General features: G+C 39.8%; 1 protein-coding gene across 2 annotated transcripts in view; it reads left to right on the top strand.

Annotated features, from left to right (window-relative positions):
* The window catches only part of LOC132157431 (calcium uptake protein 1, mitochondrial-like), an 81632-nt gene that overhangs the window by 17585 nt on the left and 42800 nt on the right, over positions 1–21247 (top strand). For both annotated transcript variants that reach the window (XM_059566785.1, XM_059566784.1), the window contains exon 4: positions 10396–10558. In XM_059566785.1, coding sequence (XP_059422768.1) covers positions 10396–10558 — 163 coding nt within the window. The remainder of the gene's footprint in view (positions 1–10395; positions 10559–21247) is intronic.

Raw genomic sequence — 21247 nt, 5'->3', positions numbered from 1 at the left:
CCACAGGCAGGTCACATGATGTGACTCCAATGGCTTCAGGTTCAGGGCCATCTGTTAGATGGGAAATTAGTCAGGAAGCCCATTTGAAAACTATCGTTGAAGTTCCATTTGGTGCATAGATGACGCACCTAAGGTTAAAACTTTACTGATTGTGTAGAGGTAGCTATAAATTAAATTAATAAATTAACCTACACTGGTACAAAAACACAGTTGAGTGTTACATAAACTTTTTCTCCCCTTCTGTTGTACCGCTTAAGACCTTGTGCATGGTAAAAACCCTTTTTACATATAAAATGAATAACATCATTTATAAGTTATCATAATAAACTTTTTTTGCAGTGTTGATTACTGTCACACCTTTGGACTTTTTTGTTGTGTGTTTATCCCTCATGTGTTAATTGACCCAGTTTCTGTCCCTTGTGTCCCTGTGATTACTTTGGTTAGTTCACCTGTGTCTTGTTAATCATCCTCACCTGTCTGTCCCTCGCTAGCTTCCCTTCTTAAGCTCCTGTCTGTTCAGTTTACTTTTGTCTGGTCTACTATGTCCATACATGCGATTCTTTCCTGCCTGTTTGTGGATTTACCTTCTTGTAGATTAATTTGCCTTCATCTTCTTCTTTGTGCATGTTCTCTAGACACTGTGACAATTGCTAGTCGACTAGTATTTTCAATGTTGACTAACAGCTGCAGTTCTGTTTAGTCAACTTTATTTGACTAGTCTTGCACATCCATAATGTTAATATTACCTTATTACAAAGTCTTAAAATAAAAAAATAAGACTAAAAATAAGAAAGTAATTTCTGCCACTAAATAAAAAAAAGAAACAAGAGACATTTTATCTCACAATTATGATTTTTTTTTCAGAATTGTGTGATATGATCTTGCAATTGCGAATTATAAAGTCTGAATTGTCTGATAGCAACTTGCAATATTGAGAAATAAAGACAGAGTTGTGAGATATAAACTAAAAAGATTATATCTAGCAATTCTTACTTCATACCAAAAAAGTTAGAACTGCAGGATAAAAACTCGCAACTGTGAGAAATATATAAACTGCCATTTCTGAGAAATAAAGTCACAGTTAATTTGTTTTTTACTTTTTATTCAGTGATTGGCTTCTATATTAAAAATTATCAGATGATTAACTTTTTTAAAAAAAGAATCCTTTTTTTTTTCTGGAATCCTTCAGAGGGAATTAAAGAGCAGCTGGTGCAACACAATTAAAAATGGTTTTAAGTTAACAAATTTAACAAACAGCATTTTACTCTTATATTGCTAGATCTGCTGTTTAGCAATATAAGTATCTGTCTGCTTTCTCCTAGGGGTGTAACGGTACGCAAAAATCACGGTTCGGTACGTACCTCGGTTTTTAAACACTTTTTAATAAAATATAATAAAATATAAAGTTATATAATAAAAAAAGAGTAGGAAATAAAATACTGCTGCAAAGTTCTCTACTAAATAAAATACTCTGTCTCAAACCAATATCACATAATAAAATATAATGAAAAATATAAATAAATAACTATGATTACAGTGCAGCATTACCAATCCCAGATTGTAGGCCTGCTCATATTTAATATATATATATATATATATATATATATATATATATATATATATATATATATATATATATATATATATAAAACTTTTCCAAAGTGCAGCAACAACAGTTTCAGTTTTTAGACCTGCTCTATTGCGTTGCACCGATCGGAATTAAGAGCAAAGGTCTGTTTAAATGCCGACGGCAGCTGCGTTTGAATTACGGTCATTTTTTTCCTAGTTGTAGTGATGTTCACACTCGCGTGATGCCTTTTGAAAACTTTAGAATCAGCTGCAGGGCGGGATTTGCGCTGAACGCGGAGACTTCCGCCACTTAATATGTTCGTTTGGAAACAAGAAAATATACCTATGTTCTGCACACAAAATATTGCATTCGGTCATTCGTGCACACGTGCACCGTACCGAAAGCCCTGTACCGAAACGGTCCGGTACGAATACACGTACTGTTACACCCCTACTTTCTCCATGAATGTAAAACCTTACTTTAGCCAAATTTTAAGGAATCAACACATGTATCCTTTGTGCACAATACAATTTGTATGATACATTGTGTTAAAACCTTTTTAAGGATTCCGATTCACTTTTCCAATTCCATTTCCTTAAGATGTCTCTCAGGGTTTGAAACAGCCAGTGTTTTTTATAGCATAGCAAACTCTCAAAAGATCAAGGAAAGTGCCGTTTGTGTGGATGTGTGTGTGTGATGTGTGCTGCTAAGTATGTCCTTGCTTTGGTGCTCGTGCATTTTTTTTCTCTGTTCCCCTCATTGGTGTGCCAATGTCATCTGGCATCACTGCCAGCCCACTGTGGGTGCCATTTAGATGCCAACCTGTCTGTTTCTATGACACATAGCGTTTCCATCTGAAACAGAGCAGGAGCCATGACATATACCCCCACAATCACAAGACTCTTTCTGTAAGAATGATGTCATACAGATGGCAGTTAGTGCTGTAAAGGGCGACCAGTGTGCAAGTTGTGCACATTTGCTCTCACTAAACATACAGGCAGCGTGCATCATATTCTCCTATTATTATTTAAGAGACATATGAGCCACCTGCTTTAATGCCTGGATCAGTTTGCAGCTTTTACTTTGACATAGCACATGCTCATGTGGTGGAAGATTGTTTGTTGTAATGGTATGTTATTTAACTTTCTGAAAATGCAAACTCATGTAATCATGACCTTTAGTATTTCAAAACAATGTATCACCATCACTTTAATAGAAAAACTACATTAGCATTTCGGTAACATTTTAGTATAGGGAACAATTCTCACTATTAACTAGTTGCTTATTAGCAAGCCTATTATTAAAGGGTTAGTTTACCCTAAAATGAAAATTAGTCTGCATTTTACTCACCCCCGTGGCATCTTAGGTGTATATGACTCATCTTTCACCCCACGGATCCATGTGAGACACTTATTTTCATGGATGGGCATAAATTTTTTTTATTTTTATTTAACTTCTTTTGGACTGAAGCAATGCAACACCCACTGACTGCAGTGATAGAGCTTGAAAGATCAAAGACAGTTTTTAATATAACTCAGACTGGATTCATCTGAAAGATGAAAGTCATATACACCTGCCTCAGGGGTGAGTAAAACGCAGCCTAATTTTCTTTTTTGTGTGAACTAACCCTTTGACATATTCGCTGTTTATTAGCATGATCATATTTTACATCCCTAATCCTACCCAATACCTAAACTTAACAATTATCTTACTAACTATTTATAAGCAGCACATTTGGAGTTTATTGAAACAAAGTTCATGGTTTGTTAATGGCAAGAATTTGACCTTAAAATAATGTGTGACCAGCATTTCTTAGAGGAAGTATAAGTTCTTGCAAGGCGAGCAAGTGCATCATTTTTTGTCAGATTTATGTGCGCAATGAACACAATAAAACACTCTCCACATCTCAATATGTGTTAACTTCTCTCCTATATAGTATTCAAAATCTGTAAGTCAGATGAATAGAGTGTTCGAAGTCAGATTCAAGAATTTGGGTTCCCTATCTCTCGGTCACTACGAGTTATGTCGAACGACATATGGGGTCTCACTTGGGAGGCCAATCATCTCTGAGTTTAAGAGAAAACGGCAATGAAAATTGGCTAGTGGATTTAACATACCTGAGTCACTCCCCGTGCCAACGGGTATAAAACGGGGCGACAGGTGCATCCACTCATTAGATTTTTGCTTCGGAGCCGAGTGGTTGTATGAAAGCTGTTATACTACACAAAGCCATTCATCTGCTATGTCGGGAAGCTGTTCTGGTTGGCGGTACGGCGCAAACAGTGGTGTCCCTTTCAGTGATTCCCCTGGGCTCTTCAACTAAGAGAGCAGATTTCCTAAAAGAGCAAATCATGGATGATTCACGTCTTTTTAAAGACGCTGTTTCGTCCGTGTCCTTCTGGATGCGGTCGTTTCCTGTTGTCTGACAACGGCCACGATCGTTGTCTTCCATGTCTGGGCATTCAGCACGCTGAAGGCGCGTTCGTGGATGGTTCATGCACGCACTGTGTGTGTGACCATGGCAACGCTGTGATCGCTCACAGCTCACAGATCTGTCGGCCGCTCTCGCTGCCAAGGCTTACAGTGCTGTGGGCCAAGCTGCCTCTGCTCTGCATGCCATGGCTATCCAGTGCGTTGAGCCCCGCGTAGGAGAGCGGCGCCCCCCGTGTCACTTCTGGCTCCGAAGTCCTCTAGGAAGACGACTAAGCGGCCCTGACACGGGCAACTCGGAGATGTGGGAGACTGCTCTTCAGGAGCTGGCGGAGACAGAGGGCCGGATGGAGAATCCTCAGTTTTTGTTTCTTTCTGTTCTGCCGCTGGTCCAATGGCCGGTGGCACGCACTTTTTCATAAAAGAGCAATTTCCCTTTCATGTGATCCATGTGAGACACTTATTTTCATGGATGGGCATAAATTTTTTTTATTTTTATTTAACTTCTTTTGGACTGAAGCAATGCAACACCCACTGACTGCAGTGATAGAGCTTGAAAGATCAAAGACAGTTTTTAATATAACTCAGACTGGATTCATCTGAAAGATGAAAGTCATATACACCTGCCTCAGGGGTGAGTAAAACGCAGCCTAATTTTCTTTTTTGTGTGAACTAACCCTTTGACATATTCGCTGTTTATTAGCATGATCATATTTTACATCCCTAATCCTACCCAATACCTAAACTTAACAATTATCTTACTAACTATTTATAAGCAGCACATTTGGAGTTTATTGAAACAAAGTTCATGGTTTGTTAATGGCAAGAATTTGACCTTAAAATAATGTGTGACCAGCATTTCTTAGAGGAAGTATAAGTTCTTGCAAGGCGAGCAAGTGCATCATTTTTTGTCAGATTTATGTGCGCAATGAACACAATAAAACACTCTCCACATCTCAATATGTGTTAACTTCTCTCCTATATAGTATTCAAAATCTGTAAGTCAGATGAATAGAGTGTTCGAAGTCAGATTCAAGAATTTGGGTTCCCTATCTCTCGGTCACTACGAGTTATGTCGAACGACATATGGGGTCTCACTTGGGAGGCCAATCATCTCTGAGTTTAAGAGAAAACGGCAATGAAAATTGGCTAGTGGATTTAACATACCTGAGTCACTCCCCGTGAGGGGCCCTGCCAAGCGGCCCTGACACGGGCAACTCGGAGATGTGGGAGACTGCTCTTCAGGAGCTGGCGGAGACAGAGGGCCGGATGGAGAATCCTCAGTTTTTGTTTCTTTCTGTTCTGCCGCTGGTCCAATGGCCGGTGGCACGCACTTTTTCATAAAAGAGCAATTTCCCTTTCCTCCGAGTTGCAAGGCTCGCGGGTTGACGATGAGCGATGCACTGCCTCCTCATTCTCACCCACGCTCCCTTTCGACAGCGGTCAAGAGGTCGCGGTTCGGAGACGCAACGCCTCTCCATGCGTTCCTGGCGCATCCCCCTGAGGAGGGACCTCCTCTCTCAGGGGCTTGGCACCATTTGGCACCCACGTTCAGATCTTGGAACCTCCATGTGTGGCTTCTGGATGGGACGCGGCAGACCTAAGTGATCTGCCACCAGCGGTGGTAGACACTATAACTCAGGCTACAGCCCCCTCTATGAGGCAGGCCTATGCTCTGAAGTGGAGTCTGTTCACGAATTGGTGTTCTTCTCACCGAGAAGAACCCCGGAGATGCCCGGTCAGAGTCGTGCTTTCTTTCCTGCAAGAAAGCCTGGAGCGTGGGCTGTCACACTCCACCCTGAAAGTGTATGTGGCTGCCATTTCAGCCCATCAGCCCAAGCAGAGGTTGGCCCACTGGATAGTGGATGCCATCGCCTTGGCGTACCATTCCCAAGGCGAGCCGTGCCCCCTGGGGGTGAAGGCCCACTCCACACGGAGTGTGGCCTCCTCCTATGCGCTTGCACACGGCACCTCTCTGGCAGACATCTGTCGAGCTGTGGGCTGGGTGACACCTAACACCTTCGCGAGGTTTTACAGCCTTCGTGTAGAGCCAGTTTCTTCACATGTGTTGGGTAACAGGTAAATTGGCGGGAAGGGCTGGCTGGGTTTCACACTTGCTGCGCCATTCCCCCTAACACAGGGATGCGAGCGCCTTCTTCTCCCAGTAGAGTTCCCCGGTTGGCGCACCCTGGTTGAGTCTGTCGCCAGGCCCAGTACTGGTGTTAGCATGCCTGGAGCTCCGGTCATCCCCTGTACTGGGCTAGGTGTCCATATGGCTTGATTCCCTACAGGTAATTCCATATATGTTTTTTTTCCACAGTAAGGTTTCCCTCTTGGCAAACCTGTGTCTTCCCTTGACAGACCCGTTCTGTCAGTCTCTTCTGGCAGCCGTTCCATCCCTACTCTAAGGTAGGACCTGCCTCAAAGACCCCTTCCATATGTAGTACTGCCCCCTGGGTCAGTCCATATCAGTATCTCCACATGTCACCTCCCTACGGGTAGGATGTGGTCTCCTTAGCGACCTTTTCCTAAGGCTCGCTTCCCCATTGTCTTGCCAAGCTGAAATAACTAATAGGGAAGATTTCAAGCAATCTTTCTCTGAAGGTTGAAATCCCTTCCATTAACTTTATGTGGGCGGAACAGCAGAGTGGCCTTCTCCAGCAGCGATGTACTCACCCTTTGGCCGCAAGGTCAGTGAATTTGCGCTGGGGCTTTGGGAAGGTTACGACCTTAAGCGTAGCTTTTGTGGCACGCCACGGCTTGCTTTGCAGCGCCACAGGGTTGTGACGGTGTTCAGGTTGTGGCGTTTTCCATAGGACCCCATACGTAACCCTCGTTCCCTGATGGAGGGAACGGAGACGTTATGTCCCCATGCCACAACCTTGAACCGGTCGATGTTGCCGGGACACGTTCTCGGCTCCTCAGCGTAAAACCTAATGAGTGGATGCACCTGTTGCCCTATTTATAACCGTTGGCACGGGGAGTGGCTCAGGTATGTTAAATCCACTAGCCAATTTTCATTGGCGTTTTCTCTTAAACTCAGAGATGATTGTCCTCCCAAGTGAGAACCCATATGTCGTTCGACATAACGTCTCCGTTCCTGCCATCAGGGAACGAGGGTTACGTATGTAACCGAGACGGTAAAATGACCTGGTCAGTTGTGACAATCTTTCTTGTGTTGAACATAAGATGATATTTTGAGGATTTTTTTTTACTATTTTTGTCTATGTATTGAAAGTCAATGGCAAGGCAGGGCATTATTAGGCAAGGGCTCTACATGAGTTTTTAGCACTTGAAAATTACACTTTACACGGCATCTTAAAAACGCAACACTAAAGGTGCAAAATCCTGAAATAATGGTGAGGCCCAGTGCAGTGACCAAGTATGTTCTTCTGATGAAAGTATAAACTAAAAAAAAAATAATAATTAGCAGTGGTGCGCAGTGACCTCAGGGTTTGATTGACAAGTACAGTTTTACATTACAAGCATCACTTACTGCAGGCATTCAGGCAGTATCCTAAACTCCAAATTATCATCATTTCATCTTGCAATTACAGTCACTTCTGTTGTCTAATAGCGGCAATCAAACTGACACTCAATTATCTTTGATAATTGCGTTAATTAGCCTACAGTAGCCTGCATGATGAGTCACTCCTAAAAACTGGCAAACTGGCAACTGCAGTAATGGCTCTGATTTAAAAATTAAATTATCTCAATTAATGGTTGTCAATCAGTTAAACATTTGAATGGCATGATATGATGAATAAATGCCAAAATAGATCAGTTAAAATATTACATTATTGATGCCAAAAAAAAAAAAAATTTAATAGTCATCACAAATATAATTAATTCATATAATTGAACATAAACCCACAGTTCTTTGCAATCCATTCAATTAAGTTTGTCAGTCTCGCATGATCACATGATTTGATTGACAGTTATTGTCTAAATATTTCCGGACATTTTCATGCACCAGATAAATAATACCAAGATTTACTTTCAGAGCCAACCTGCAATGGATGATTTTTCAGTTAATATGTGCCATGTCGCCTCAGGCTATTAATAACTTTTAGGCTGCTCTTGATTCAGAACTCAAAACAAAATTGGCTGCTGTTCTGCCACTGTTGCTGATATGACAGCCATAATTTCAGGTTATTGTGATGATTAGAGGGTTACATTTAGTTATGTAAATGACCAGCCTTGGAAGGCCTATGTCTATCTAGCATGCTTTATTATATTTTAGTATTATACTATTTATTCAAAGCAGCCTTACATGAGATAAATTTGATCACAGAGGGCTAAATAGGTTGCAAATTTTACAAACGTATTACATCTTCACAGCTTCTTTTCCACTAATGACTATTTTACATTTTATAGCCATATGGATATTGCCTGTTGGCTATTTGAAAAAGGGGTGAGGTTGTGTGATATTTCCCGCCCTGTCTTTCTGTTTCAGTTAAAATGATGTCGACACACTGAATAAAGGTGCATGTTTCATGGTACTTCAGTAGACCTTTAACTATTTAAATTAAATTGTTAAATATTTTGGTAAAAAAAAAAAAACTAGGGATATGCCGGTATCAAATTTTCCTGTTGCGGTTAATTGATAATGCTTTTATCACGGTATACGGTATTATAACGGTGTTGAAATTTTGTTTAAAAAAAAGTGGTCATAATACAGTATAACAGGTTAAATATCTTTTTTCTTATAACAAAAATAACTAAACATTTAAAACAATAAAGCAATACAGAAAAATATATAAAAGAATATCATGAAGAAAAATAATCACAAAAATAAAACAAGCAACTTGAAAAATTAAAATGATTAAAAAATTTACTTAAAATGAATTTAAGACAGTTTAAAAATAGAAAATGATTTTACATAAAATACAGTGCAACACATAAAATATAGAGTAATCAGTTTGGACATCGCATATTGCTCATTCAATAAATGCACAGCTAAACAATGAGCAATAGCTACATTTACTATAGAAGTCATTAATCTTTATTAAAAAATACAAGTCTTAGTTCATGTTAGCTCATTAAATAACACAGTTGCAACTTTCAATTTTAACAATGTGTTATTAAATATTGGAATACCTAAGATTAATGAATGTTCAGAATAATTTTTCATTGGCAGTTTATGTTAACTAATAAAGCCATAATGTAAAGTGTGAATGAACAATAAAGGATCAAAACACTTTCAAACAATATCTAGGGCATTTGTAGTCCAGATAAAAAAAAATGTTTGAAGATAAATAGCCTATTAAGTCTAAATATTTCAGTAGTTGTAGTTGGCTCTCTAATAAACACCATAGGGAATACACAAATCTTAATGGCTATTTAAAATTATTTAAATATGGTTTAGAAAGTAGCAGCTGCTTTATTTACGGGGTTTACAGGGTAAGGGCTGCATTTAAGCACTCTCTGCTGTCAGAGAGTGAATGTGCTTTCATTCAGCGCGTCTCTCACGTGTTCTCACGTGATGGGAATACTATTCTTAAAATTCTGAATGATTTGTAATGTATATTTATTCACAGTATTTAGAAGTGCCCACGATAACAATATTGTGAATATTAATCACCGCAATATATCGCATTACCGAATACCGGCACATGTCTAAAAAAAACATATAATTACTTTTGTGCCACAACAATTGCATTGGTGAATCATTTTATGTATCTGTTCATTTACCCAAAATGATTCATTACAATCTTATATGAGCTTGACAGGACATTATACAGGGGTAAATACAGCACACCAGGGCAAAAATGGCAATATCATTTGGTTACACTAAACACTACTTCTTCTAAATGTGGGGGAGTCGTGGCCTAATGGTTAGAGAGTCGGACTCCCAATCGAAAGGTTGTGAGTTCGAGTCCCGGGCCGGCAGGAATTGTGGGTGGGGGGAGTGCATGTACAGTTCTCTCTCCACCTTCAATACCACGACTTAGGTGCCCTTGAGCAAGGCATCGAACCCCCAACTGCTCCCCGGGCGCCGCAGCATAAATGGCTGCCCACTGCTCCGGGTGTGTGCTCACAGTGTGTGTGTGTTCACTGCTCTGTGTGTGTGTGTGCATTTCGGATGGGTTAAATGCAGAGCACAAATTCTGAGTATGGGTCACCATACTTGGCTGAATGTCACTTCACTTTCACTTTTTTCACTTTCACTTGGATAAAGTAGCTTGTTATTACTGTAAAAACTACTCCGTTTTAGAAACACCTGAACTACTGTCACACTAGTAAAAATGTTGTTTAAATAGTAAAAAAGAGAGTGTTAGGTAGTTAATTCCCAACACGGATATTGACTGTAAGTGTGTGTTTCTGTGTGTGTGTGTGTGTGTGTGTGTGTGTGTGTGTGTGTGTGTGTGTGTGTGTGTGTGTGTGTGATACAGGTGATGGAGTATGAGAACCGGATCAGAGCTTACTCCACCCCAGACAAGATTTTTCGCTACTTTGCCACCCTGAAGATCATCAGTGAGCACGGAGACGCGGAGGTGTACATGACACCACAGGACTTTGTGCGCTCCATTACACCCAATGAGATACAGCCAGAGAGTGAGTTTCAGTCTTTCTTGACCAGGGTTGGGCTAAATTCAGAATTGGATATTCTAACTGGCCTCGTCAGACAGGATGTTAAATTGGAATCACAGGAAGAGGCATTTACAGAAGTCAGCTGAGAATTTAGAAGAACATTTAAGAAGTTATAAGCATTCAAAGCTTGCAGTTCGTCACTTCCGCCAAAATGGATCAATGAATTTATTTTACCTCACCTTGTACTTCAGCTTTTCCTCAAATCTTCTGACCAATCAAATGCTCTTCTAGAATCCGAAGCTTCCCACTCCCTATTAAATAGATGCTGAAGCAATGGCTGAAATCGAAATTATTTTTCTATTTAGAATTTTTTTCTCAGATGAAACTACTGTTTAAGTAGATTCAATACAGTTAAAAAATAAGACCACCATCAAAAGATAAAAAGATTATTTTTAATTCAAATTCAGGAGTTTGAAAGGCATTCAATTCGATTCTGAATGGCGCACATCCCTATCTTGCTAATGTATACACACATCACACATCAGTCATGTCTTTTTGTGCTGAGCTTCCTTCTGTGTGTGTAAATAGCTTTAAGCTTGACACACTCATATATACACTGTTAGCCACTGGCTTGTGGCGAAGCCTGTCTTCCTCATTCATTTCCTGTACTCTAATCCAAGTCTGTAACATTCCTCTGAGGGCTGAAGCTCTGATATGGGGTTCCTTTACATCATAGGGTTTTTGATCTGCCTTGATCCTACACATAGCAGTGAAGAAAACTGAAATCTACCCCACAGACCTGTGGCGCTGTGTTGTGAAATTCAAACCATTGTCACACTTTTGACCCTGATCTACCAGCTGACCGGGTCATGCTCATCTGCCAAACCAGGGCTATGTTCCACAATTGTTATGCCCTTCACTTCGCTGACCTGAAGCATACATATGAGCTGACTCAAAATGTGAGCAGAAAACTTCTTTCTCAGGGATTCCCCTCAAGAGAAGTGCTTAGGGAACTTAGTGGATGCATGTTTAAAGTGAAATGGGAAGCTGCTTACAGCTTAACACAACTATATTTCCTTTTTGAAATATTCCATTGTATTCTGATGTATTCTGTGCCATAAACGTATAAAAAACATTAAAAATGTGGTCGATGTACCACAATGTACCTCCTGTCAAATCAAAATGATGACAGTGTTTGTAAAATACCCATTTAGCACTTTGTTTCTACTTTTTGTATATTTTCTTTTTTTTATTGAGAACAAATGCCTCGTGGATTTTCACAAATCGTTTTGTTTGAGAAAACAATATGAACATATGCAGTTATTGGGTTTTCAGATCAAGTCAAGTCAAGTCACCTTTATTTATATAGCGCTTTAAACAAAATACATTGCGTCAAAGCAACTGAACAACATTCATTAGGAAAACAGTGTGTCAATAATGCAAAATGACAGTTAAAGGCAGTTCATCATTGAATTCAGTGATGTCATCTCTGTTCAGTTAAATAGTGTCTGTGCATTTATTTGCAATCAAGTCAACGATATCGCTGTAGATGAAGTGACCCCAACTAAGCAAGCCAGAGGCGACAGCGGCAAGGAACCGAAACTCCATCGGTGACAGAATGGAGAAAAAACCTTGGGAGAAACCAGGCTCAGTTGGGGGGCCAGTTCTCCTCTGACCAGACGAAACCAGTAGTTCAATTCCAGGCTGCAGCAAAGTCAGATTGTGCAGAAGAATCATCTGTTTCCTGTGGTCTTGTCCTGGTGCTCCTCTGAGACAAGGTCTTTACAGGGGATCTGTATCTGGGGCTCTAGTTGTCCTGGTCTCCGCTGTCTTTCAGGGATGTAGAGGTCCTTTCTAGGTGCTGATCCAGCATCTGGTCTGGATACGTACTGGATCTGGTGGCTACGGTGACCTCGGAATAAGAGAGAAACAGACTAATATTAGCGTAGATGCCCTTCTTCTAACGATATAGCAAGTACATTGGGTGGTATGGGAAGTGCTCCCGGTTCTGGTTTACCTAATTAATGCAGCCTAAAAATCCTTTAACGCATTTGGATATTAGAAGCATATTAGTATGTTATGTGTAAGCCAGGTTAAAGAGATGGGTCTTTAATCTAGATTTAAACTGCAAGAGTGTGTCTGCCTCCCGAACAATGTTAGGTAGGTTATTCCAGAGTTTGGGCGCCAAATAGGAAAAGGATCTGCCCCCCGCAGTTGATTTCGATATTCTAGGTATTATCAAATTGCCTGAGTTTTGAGAATGCAGCGGACGTAGAGGATTATAATGTAAAAGGAGCTCATTCAAATACTGAGGTGCTAAACCATTCAGGGCTTTATAAGTAATAAGCAGGATTTTAAAATCTATACGATGTTTGATAAGGAGCCAGTGTAGTGTTGACAGGACCGGGCTAATATGGTCATACTTCCTGGTTCTAGTAAGAACTCTTGCTGCTGCATTTTGGACTAGCTGTAGTTTGTTTACTAAGCGTGCAGAACAACCACCCAATAAAGCATTACAATAATCTAACCTTGAGGTCATAATTGCTACCAAATAGCACACCTAGGTTCCTAACTGATGACGAAGAATTGACAGAGCAGCCATCAAGTCTTAAACAGTGTTCTAGGCTATTACATGCAGAGTTTTTAGGTCATATAATTCTATAGTCCTATGCTCACTTATTATTATAGCCCAGTTTGTGCTGATTACAGTGATATTAGACTTTAGCCATTAGATGTTTATAAGTAACTGAAAAAAGCACAAATGTCAGGGCATGGCAAAACTTCCCCAGGCCCCAAAAATACCATTAGACCTCAGAGGGTTAACACTCCACTTTTTTTCCTTATTTTCCTCACTCCCCTAGAGTTTTACATTATCTAGACCAACCTGAATAAAATGCAGTATTTTAGCCTAATCTGAACTAAAGAAGCTAAATATATGACAATATAACAATATTTACAGAAAGGCAGTAAGGACATAAGAAGGAGGTAAGGTAAGAAGGAGGATGAGAAGAATTGGTAAATAGAGTCATTATTTTTGTTTTATTTGCACACAAAAAGTATTCTCATTTCATTATATTAACTTCATTAGTGTTTAAAAATTACATTTTACTTTTTTTACATTATTATATGCAAACAGCAACATTTTGGCATTTGCATGTTGATGGAGGCTTAACTTTTGCACAATACCTCCCTCCCTCTCTCCATTCCACGCCTCACATGATACCGGAGTCCATGACAGCTGAGCCAGGAAAACAGCTGTTGCGTGTAAAGCGATAGCAAACTGAGCAGAGGCTTTTAAAGGAGTGGAGCCCAACTCATTGAGTGTGTGTATCAGACGCCGACATTTTTTGCTAAATTAATTATCACGGTAGAATGAAAGACTCAGTCACTCTCACCAAGAGACAGAGCTGATTCAAGAGATTTGATCGCTGGCCATGAATAACTGATAGAAGTGCTGATGGCTGCTAATGCATGTGTTTGAATGTATGAGTGCCTCCACACTTTCAGTTCAGCATTTTCAGACCAGTCTGCATCAGACATTTGTTATTTTGGACAGTACATTTTTGTTAATTGGATGATGCGATCAAACATTTTTGCTTTAATCTGATTTACACAAGTTGGCTATGTTCCTGTTACAACCTGATTTGTTGATCCTGGAACAGCTTTCCTTTTAACAAATGGCTGCCATCTGATTAAGGGTTCATCCAAAAATGAAAATTCTCTCATCATCAACACAACCTCATGTTGTGAGTTTGAGTCAAAAAATAATAGTGACTTGACTTGGACACTTATTTGTCACCCAAAGAAAATCATCCTCTCTAATGCAGCTCTCAAATCTTGTTCTTTATTCTATGTATTTGACACAAATTTCTATAAAGGGGTCATGTTATGCGATTTCATTTTTTCCTTTCTCTTTAGAGTGTTACAAGCTCTTGGCATATAAAGAAGATCTGTAAAGTTGCAAAGACTAAAGTCTCAAATCCAAAGAGATATTCTTTATCAAATTTAAGACTGTGCCACACCCCCCTAAAATGGCTCGTTCAAACACACCCCCACATATAGCAATGCATTTTATGAATGACCGTTTCGTAAACTTTGGAGAGGAGGTAATTCTGACCTTGCTACGATGGAGTTTTGCACGCCACGTGTGTGTGTGTGTGTGTGTGTGTGTGTGTGCGTGCGCACGTGTGTGTGTGTGTGTGAGAGAGAGAGAGAGAGAGAGAGAGAGATCCTTAACCGTCCGTGGCTTGTGTACTGCAAACACATACGAGCATCTTTCGAGCTTGAACTGATGGTAAAACTAAGGACATAATTAACTGTCTTTACATTTATTTAGAAATACGAAGCTCATTTAGAAATCGAAGTTACATTTCCAACGAGTGTTTGCAGTGTTCAGCCAATCACAATGTTTGGTGTCAGTTGGCAAATCAAAGCAGACTGCTCTTGTTGGAAGGAGGGACTTTGTAAAAAACTACGCGTTTGAGAGAGGCGGGGCATAGAGGTCATACAATAATGTACAGTATTTGAAAAATAATGTGTTTTTTAACATTTAGATCGTGTCAACATATTCTGGTACACCAAATACATACAATTGTGATCTATAAAAAGACCATCATATGACCCCTTTAATAAAATATATATATTTTTGCCTTTTATTTACAGTACATAAGCCCAGAGCAGACTTGAATTGGATCCCTGCAAGAAAGGAAACATCCTTCTGTGCCACGGATCTGATAGCTCATGCTCTTCTGTAATGCAGTACATTCAGATATACTTTAATAACAGGGCCGTCAGTAAGACCACGCAAAGAAAAATGGCCACTATTAAAGCAAAGTGAATGCTTTAAGGACCAATTTTACCGCAGTCACTAAATGAAAGTATTCACTCTTTATTTGGAAGCCGTTGAACTGGCTGTAACTTCCTTTTTAATAGGGTCTGTTACCTCTTTTTGTTGGAGTCTAAATGATGGCAGTGACCAGCTCGGTGTCCACACAGCCCCCCTCAGCAGTCCTCTGAGCCCCCCACATAACTCCACAGCTTTTAATTTAACTTTCCTGCTCTCCTTTTGTCCCGTGCAAGCATTGCTCTACCCTGTGGTGAGCAGTGTAAGTTATTTATCCCAGTCACAGTATATATCACCATGTATACTATAGTTATTTTTGCTTGTAGCACACATCTTTGGTGCTACAAGCACTTTATTTTTCAATAATTCAACGAGTCAGTTATTCCACTTATACTATGGTTAAAACACCTCATTTGTCAGGGTTTTAACCTTAAAACACTCTTTCGTATAGAACAAATATTTAACATATTTCATATCAAGCTTTTGTTCTGATACCAAAATGTAATTTTAAAGGCTTGAGCTATTGATAATGTAGTCAAATGCAGTTGTTAGAAAGTAAGAGAGATAATCTTTTTGGATAATGCATATTAAAAAAATAAAAAATCTCACTTGATACTTTTTAAAATGTATTCATTGGTGATCAGAAACAAAAGATTATTTATAACAAAGGAATGAAAAATATGGCATTACATTTTTTTCACATTTTATAACTATTAAGTTAAAAACCAATAATTCTGAAACAGTATAAGTTATATTTTGAGTATACTTCTGATTGTCGCATAACTTTGACTGTAATGAGTATGAGACCACTAAATGTTTCTATTTTGCATTTTTGTAATTTATTGCAAAATCTGTCATTACAAGTTAAATTATAGTTAATTAGTTAATTAAAAAAACATGATATGCATAAATTAATAACTCAAACGCCCTTAATATCTCTTGACTTATTTATAGACTTTTTCCAATCTTTATTTTGACATTGGTTTGTGTCTCTTCGTCTGTCATGTGCAAATAACTCCTAACGGAGCTGCTCGTGCGTGATCAAATAGATAGCCTAATTCTGATACATGTGATGACTATCCATTATGACATGTAGCCATTTTGACATTTATGTAGCCTACAAAATAATGTTCTTTTGCAATATAATCCCAATTTTTTTTTATATTTTACATGTTTTTGTGCTGCTGTGCATCCCTGTTTGTTTAATAAGTAGTGTGTACGCGCATTGTGGACCCACCTATACTAACGTGCGCTTTGAATACCAAAGAAAAAACATCAGTTCCTCACCCTAATGCACCTGTACATACCTCGTTTTCAGGTAGCATGCCCATGAGCACACCAATGGACGCACATGCATTTGCTATTTTAACAATGCGGCGCAGGACAGGAAAATGAGAACTGTGTCTGGCTGAAACTAGCAAAAACACTTGCGCTGCATTGCTCCGGTTGTATGATAGGGCCCTTCATCTGCATTTAATCATTTGGAAGAGGCTTTTATTCAAAACAGCTTGCATTGCATCTGAACGTAACATCTTTTCACTTCATCCATTCCCTAGTCTCAGCCTCAGACGTCACGCCCACAGGCCGTTGGCTGAACGTCGGATGCATGTGGCACACAAAAGTGGAAACGCTTCAGGAATGTCAAAGTAGTCATAGGATTGGTTGAATTCTACAGGATTTTCGCGAGACGTGTGTCGCGTTTTTGACGTTCCGCCTGGAAACAATGATACCGTGGCGCCAAACCCCTTCACGAAAGAAGAAAGCCTTTTTTTTTAGAACTGTGACAATGAGCGCTTATCAGGATCAACTTAACAGTGGATTTTCAAAAGTATATGAAATATTTAAAGGTCGCGGCATAGAATCTTTAAAATATGTCAAAGAGTTTTACACACAGGTCTGTTATTGTGGCGACATTTCCAAGCCTCGAAACGTGTTGATGAATGAAACTAACTGTGATTGGTTGTTTGACATGTCGGTCAAATGGCCTCATAGGTGGGCCTTAGCCAGTGAAAGCTGCCATAGATTCCAGACCTTCAGTTTGGGCTACGTGAGACTATGCATTCCCTAGAAATCAAACCCATGACCTTGCGCTACTTGCATATGAACTGTACTGTACATCTTTTCAGTTCAGGCATTCCCAGGGAATCAAACCCACAACATTGGCGTTGCAAGCTCGATGCTCTACAGCAAAGCTGAATCAGTCGAGATTCCCATTCTCTCAGAATGAAAGACAGAGCACTAGGACTGGATGAGTGTGTATGTGGGTGTATAAGAACGTGGAGCATTATGCATATAGCAGAAATAGAGTGGAAGACGGCACAATTTAGCACGTAACACTTGGATGGCCATTCATTCATTCTCCTCATAGCCAAATGCCTTGTAACTGTAATTACAGAGATCAGTTTCACCAGCTTTATTAGAGTTTAGTGCCTCATTGGGTTTGGACAAAGTGTTTGTCTTTTTTTTTTTTTAGTTATCCAGTTATCCTGATGTGCCGAACATAGTTCCCTTGTGTAAACGTAGCAAAAAAATAACTGTTTAGCTGGAAGAGATCTTGAATAATGTTTGGCACCCAGTTATGATGAAGTCACAGGTTTTCCTGAGCCTTTTTGTCGTTTATATTATGAGGGTTTGATGTATTCATAGTGGAGATGGTCTGACATCCAGAGAGGTTGCGCTTCACGGAGAAACACTGACTGTCTGATTAAAGCGTGCTAGTGTCGAGAATCTGTTAGCTGGTATTCGTCTGGTTGCACAAGCAACACGCTGCACTGTCATTCAGAAAAAGTCATCCCTCACTGTAAAGTGTGTTTCTTACTGCTACTAGACTTGTGGATGTGATGTAAGGAGACCCACGGTGTGCTGAAGCGGTTTGTGATGTCATTTACGTTAGTTTAAAGAGTCTGGCTTTCATTTAGGGAGAGAAGAGGGGTTGTAAAGAAAGGGAGAGTGAGCAAGTGAACACAAAATTCATTATTCATCTGGCTGCGTGGAAACCTGTTCCATAATTCATCCTGTTTCAGCAGCAGAATTAGAGAGATATGCTCAGCTCAAGGCAGTCCGGGCTTCAGACAGGAGTTAGGCTTTTCAGCTTTTCAGTCGTAATCTCGGTCATCCCCTCGCCTGCCCTCGCCTGCCACTCAGATGTTTTATGTAAAGAGAATGCAACTTCTGATAAGAATCCAACAATTTTAATGCTTATAAAAGAAAAAATAAAAGGTTTTTTATCTTGTAATTATTAGGGGTGTCCCCGACTAAAGATTTTCATAGTCGAATCGGAATTTTCGAATCTTGCTGATTTTCGACTGATAGTCGAAGTTTGGGGGTGGGGCAAAATACATTGAGTCAAGTCAGACATTCGACAGTCATAATTACTGATGTTAACACACAGGGAAAATGTGTAACAAATGCCTCGCAAATACAAACGGGGTAAATAATGTTTTTATAAAGATAGTTAACACTTACCGTCGGCGAAACCATAACAGTTAACCATTTTTACATGAGTGCTCTCATTATAAAGTTAGCCTATATGACAGTATGTTCTGTATTACTGTTTTGAGCTGTGCACGCTGAAGATGACCAGTAGAGTAACGCATTTGATAGCAAGTTTTTAATCAATGGGATTCAACTCATAATTTCATATAGAATACGCTTCGTTATTTATACAACATAACGTTAATATTAGGACTTAAAGGCTATCTGCAAAATCAGCCCGAATGCAAATGAACGTCTCTGAATGAACTCCTTTTGTGGACGCGTTCTTCACGAAACAATGTGCAGAAACATGGCAGCTAAACTCTTAAAATGGAAATGCAAAGTCCATTTGCAATTGTGTTTCCCATATCTTACGAGCTATGAGCCTGTCATATTTAAATAGCAATATTAATTACCACATTTGCTTTTTCACTCTCTCTGCACTGTGCATGTAAACTGCCAAAACTCAAATGGAATCGCAATTCCTTTTGCATTTGAATTTCCAATCTCTACACGGAAACCTGTCAATCAAGTGACAGGGGTGGGGCCATTTTATTGGGCGTGTTTGAATTGGGAAGTGACGTCACTCACAGTCGATGGTAATAAAAGAGGCAATTGATATAATATTTAGTTTCATTTGTAATTACTGTATATATACACATTTTCCTGAACTAAGTACATTTCTGCTGCTATTATTATGTTTAAATGAAAAATGAAAGGAGGCAGTGGTATTTCATATCCTTTTTTGTTTTATTGTAAATATACATTGAGGAAAATTGCAGTAGTCAAGGCGAGCTGACTGAAGTTATCATGTACGCTGCTGTTTGCAGAATTACCGGACCTGCGTCCTCACAGACATCACACTCCCGAGTCAAATGCACAAAGTCTGAACTACCGAGGATGCATGTCCGAAATCAGCGTCTATTTGCCTAATCTTCCAGGAGTTACGGTTTAACTGGTTACCGTGTTATCTGGTGACCAACTTCCTGGTTCAGGACAGGTCTCTGCTGCAGATGTGCTGGAACGACGGCAGCAGACTCGGCAATTCTAAAAGCACAAACTGACATGATATTAAGTGTTTAATAAACGCAGACTTGCTCATTGCATGATTCAGATATTCTTGTAAAGATTACAGGTTATTAGTATGATCGCCCATTTCGCGGCAGAAGTGAGTAGGATAAAAAAAAAATTAAGTACGTCTGTGATGGCGCGGGTTTCGAACCGATCTACTCCGAATTTTACATTTATTTCACTAATTCCGTTCAAAAAGTGAAACTTGTATATTAAATTCATTCATTACACTGATATATTTCAAATGTTTATTTCTTTTAATTTTGATAATTATAACTGACAACTAAGGAAAATCCCAAATTCAGTATATCAGAAAATGTGAATATTGTGAAAAGGTTCAACACTGAAGACACCTGGTGCCACACTCTAATCAGCTAATTAACTCAAAACACCTGCAAAGGCCTTTAAATGGTCTCTCAATGTAGTTCTGTAGGCTACACAATCATGGGGAAGACTGCTGACTTGATAGTTGTCCAAAAGACGACCATTGACACCTTGCACAAGGAGGGCAAGGCACAAAAGGTCATTGCAAAAGAGGCTGGCTGTTCACAGAGCTCAGTGTCCAAGCACATTAATAGAGAGGTGAAGGGAAGGAAAACATGTGGTAGAAAACGTTTACAAGCAATAGTACAAGCAACCCTGGAGAGGATTGTGAAACAAAACCCATTCAAAAATGTGGGGGAGATTCACAAAGAGTGGACTGCAGCTGGAGTCAGTGCTTCAAGAACCACTACACACAGACATATACAAGACATGGGTTTCAGCTGTCGCATCCCTTGTGTCAAGCCACTCTTGAACAACAGACAGCGTCAGAAGCGTCTACAGACAAAAAGGACTGGACTGCTGCTGAGTGGTCCAAGGTTATGTTCTCTGATGAAAGTAAATTTTGCATTTCCTTTGGATATCAGGGTCCCAGAGTCTGGAGGAAGAGAGGAGAGGCACACAATCCACGTTGCTTGAGGTCCAGTGTAAAGTTTCCACAGTCAGTGATGGTTTGGGGTGCCATGTCATCTGCTGGTGTTGGTCCACTGTGTTTTCTGAGGTCCAAGTTCAACACAGCCATATACCAGGAAGTTTTAGAGCATTTCATGCTTCCTCCTGCTGACCAACTTTATGGAGATGCAGATTTCATTTTCCAACAGGACTTGGCACCTGCACACAGTGCCAAAGCTTCCAGTACCTGGTTTATGGACCATGGTATCCCTGTTCTTAATTGGCCAGCAAACTCGCCTGACCTTAACCCCATAGAAAATCTATGGGGTATTGTGAAGAGGAAGATGCGATATGACAGACCCAAGAATAAGCAGCAGAGCTGAAGGCCACCA

This window comes from Carassius carassius, chromosome 14, assembly GCF_963082965.1.
Source record: "Carassius carassius chromosome 14, fCarCar2.1, whole genome shotgun sequence".
NCBI lineage: Eukaryota > Metazoa > Chordata > Actinopteri > Cypriniformes > Cyprinidae > Carassius > Carassius carassius.
This window is presented reverse-complemented; position numbering and strand designations above follow the sequence as displayed.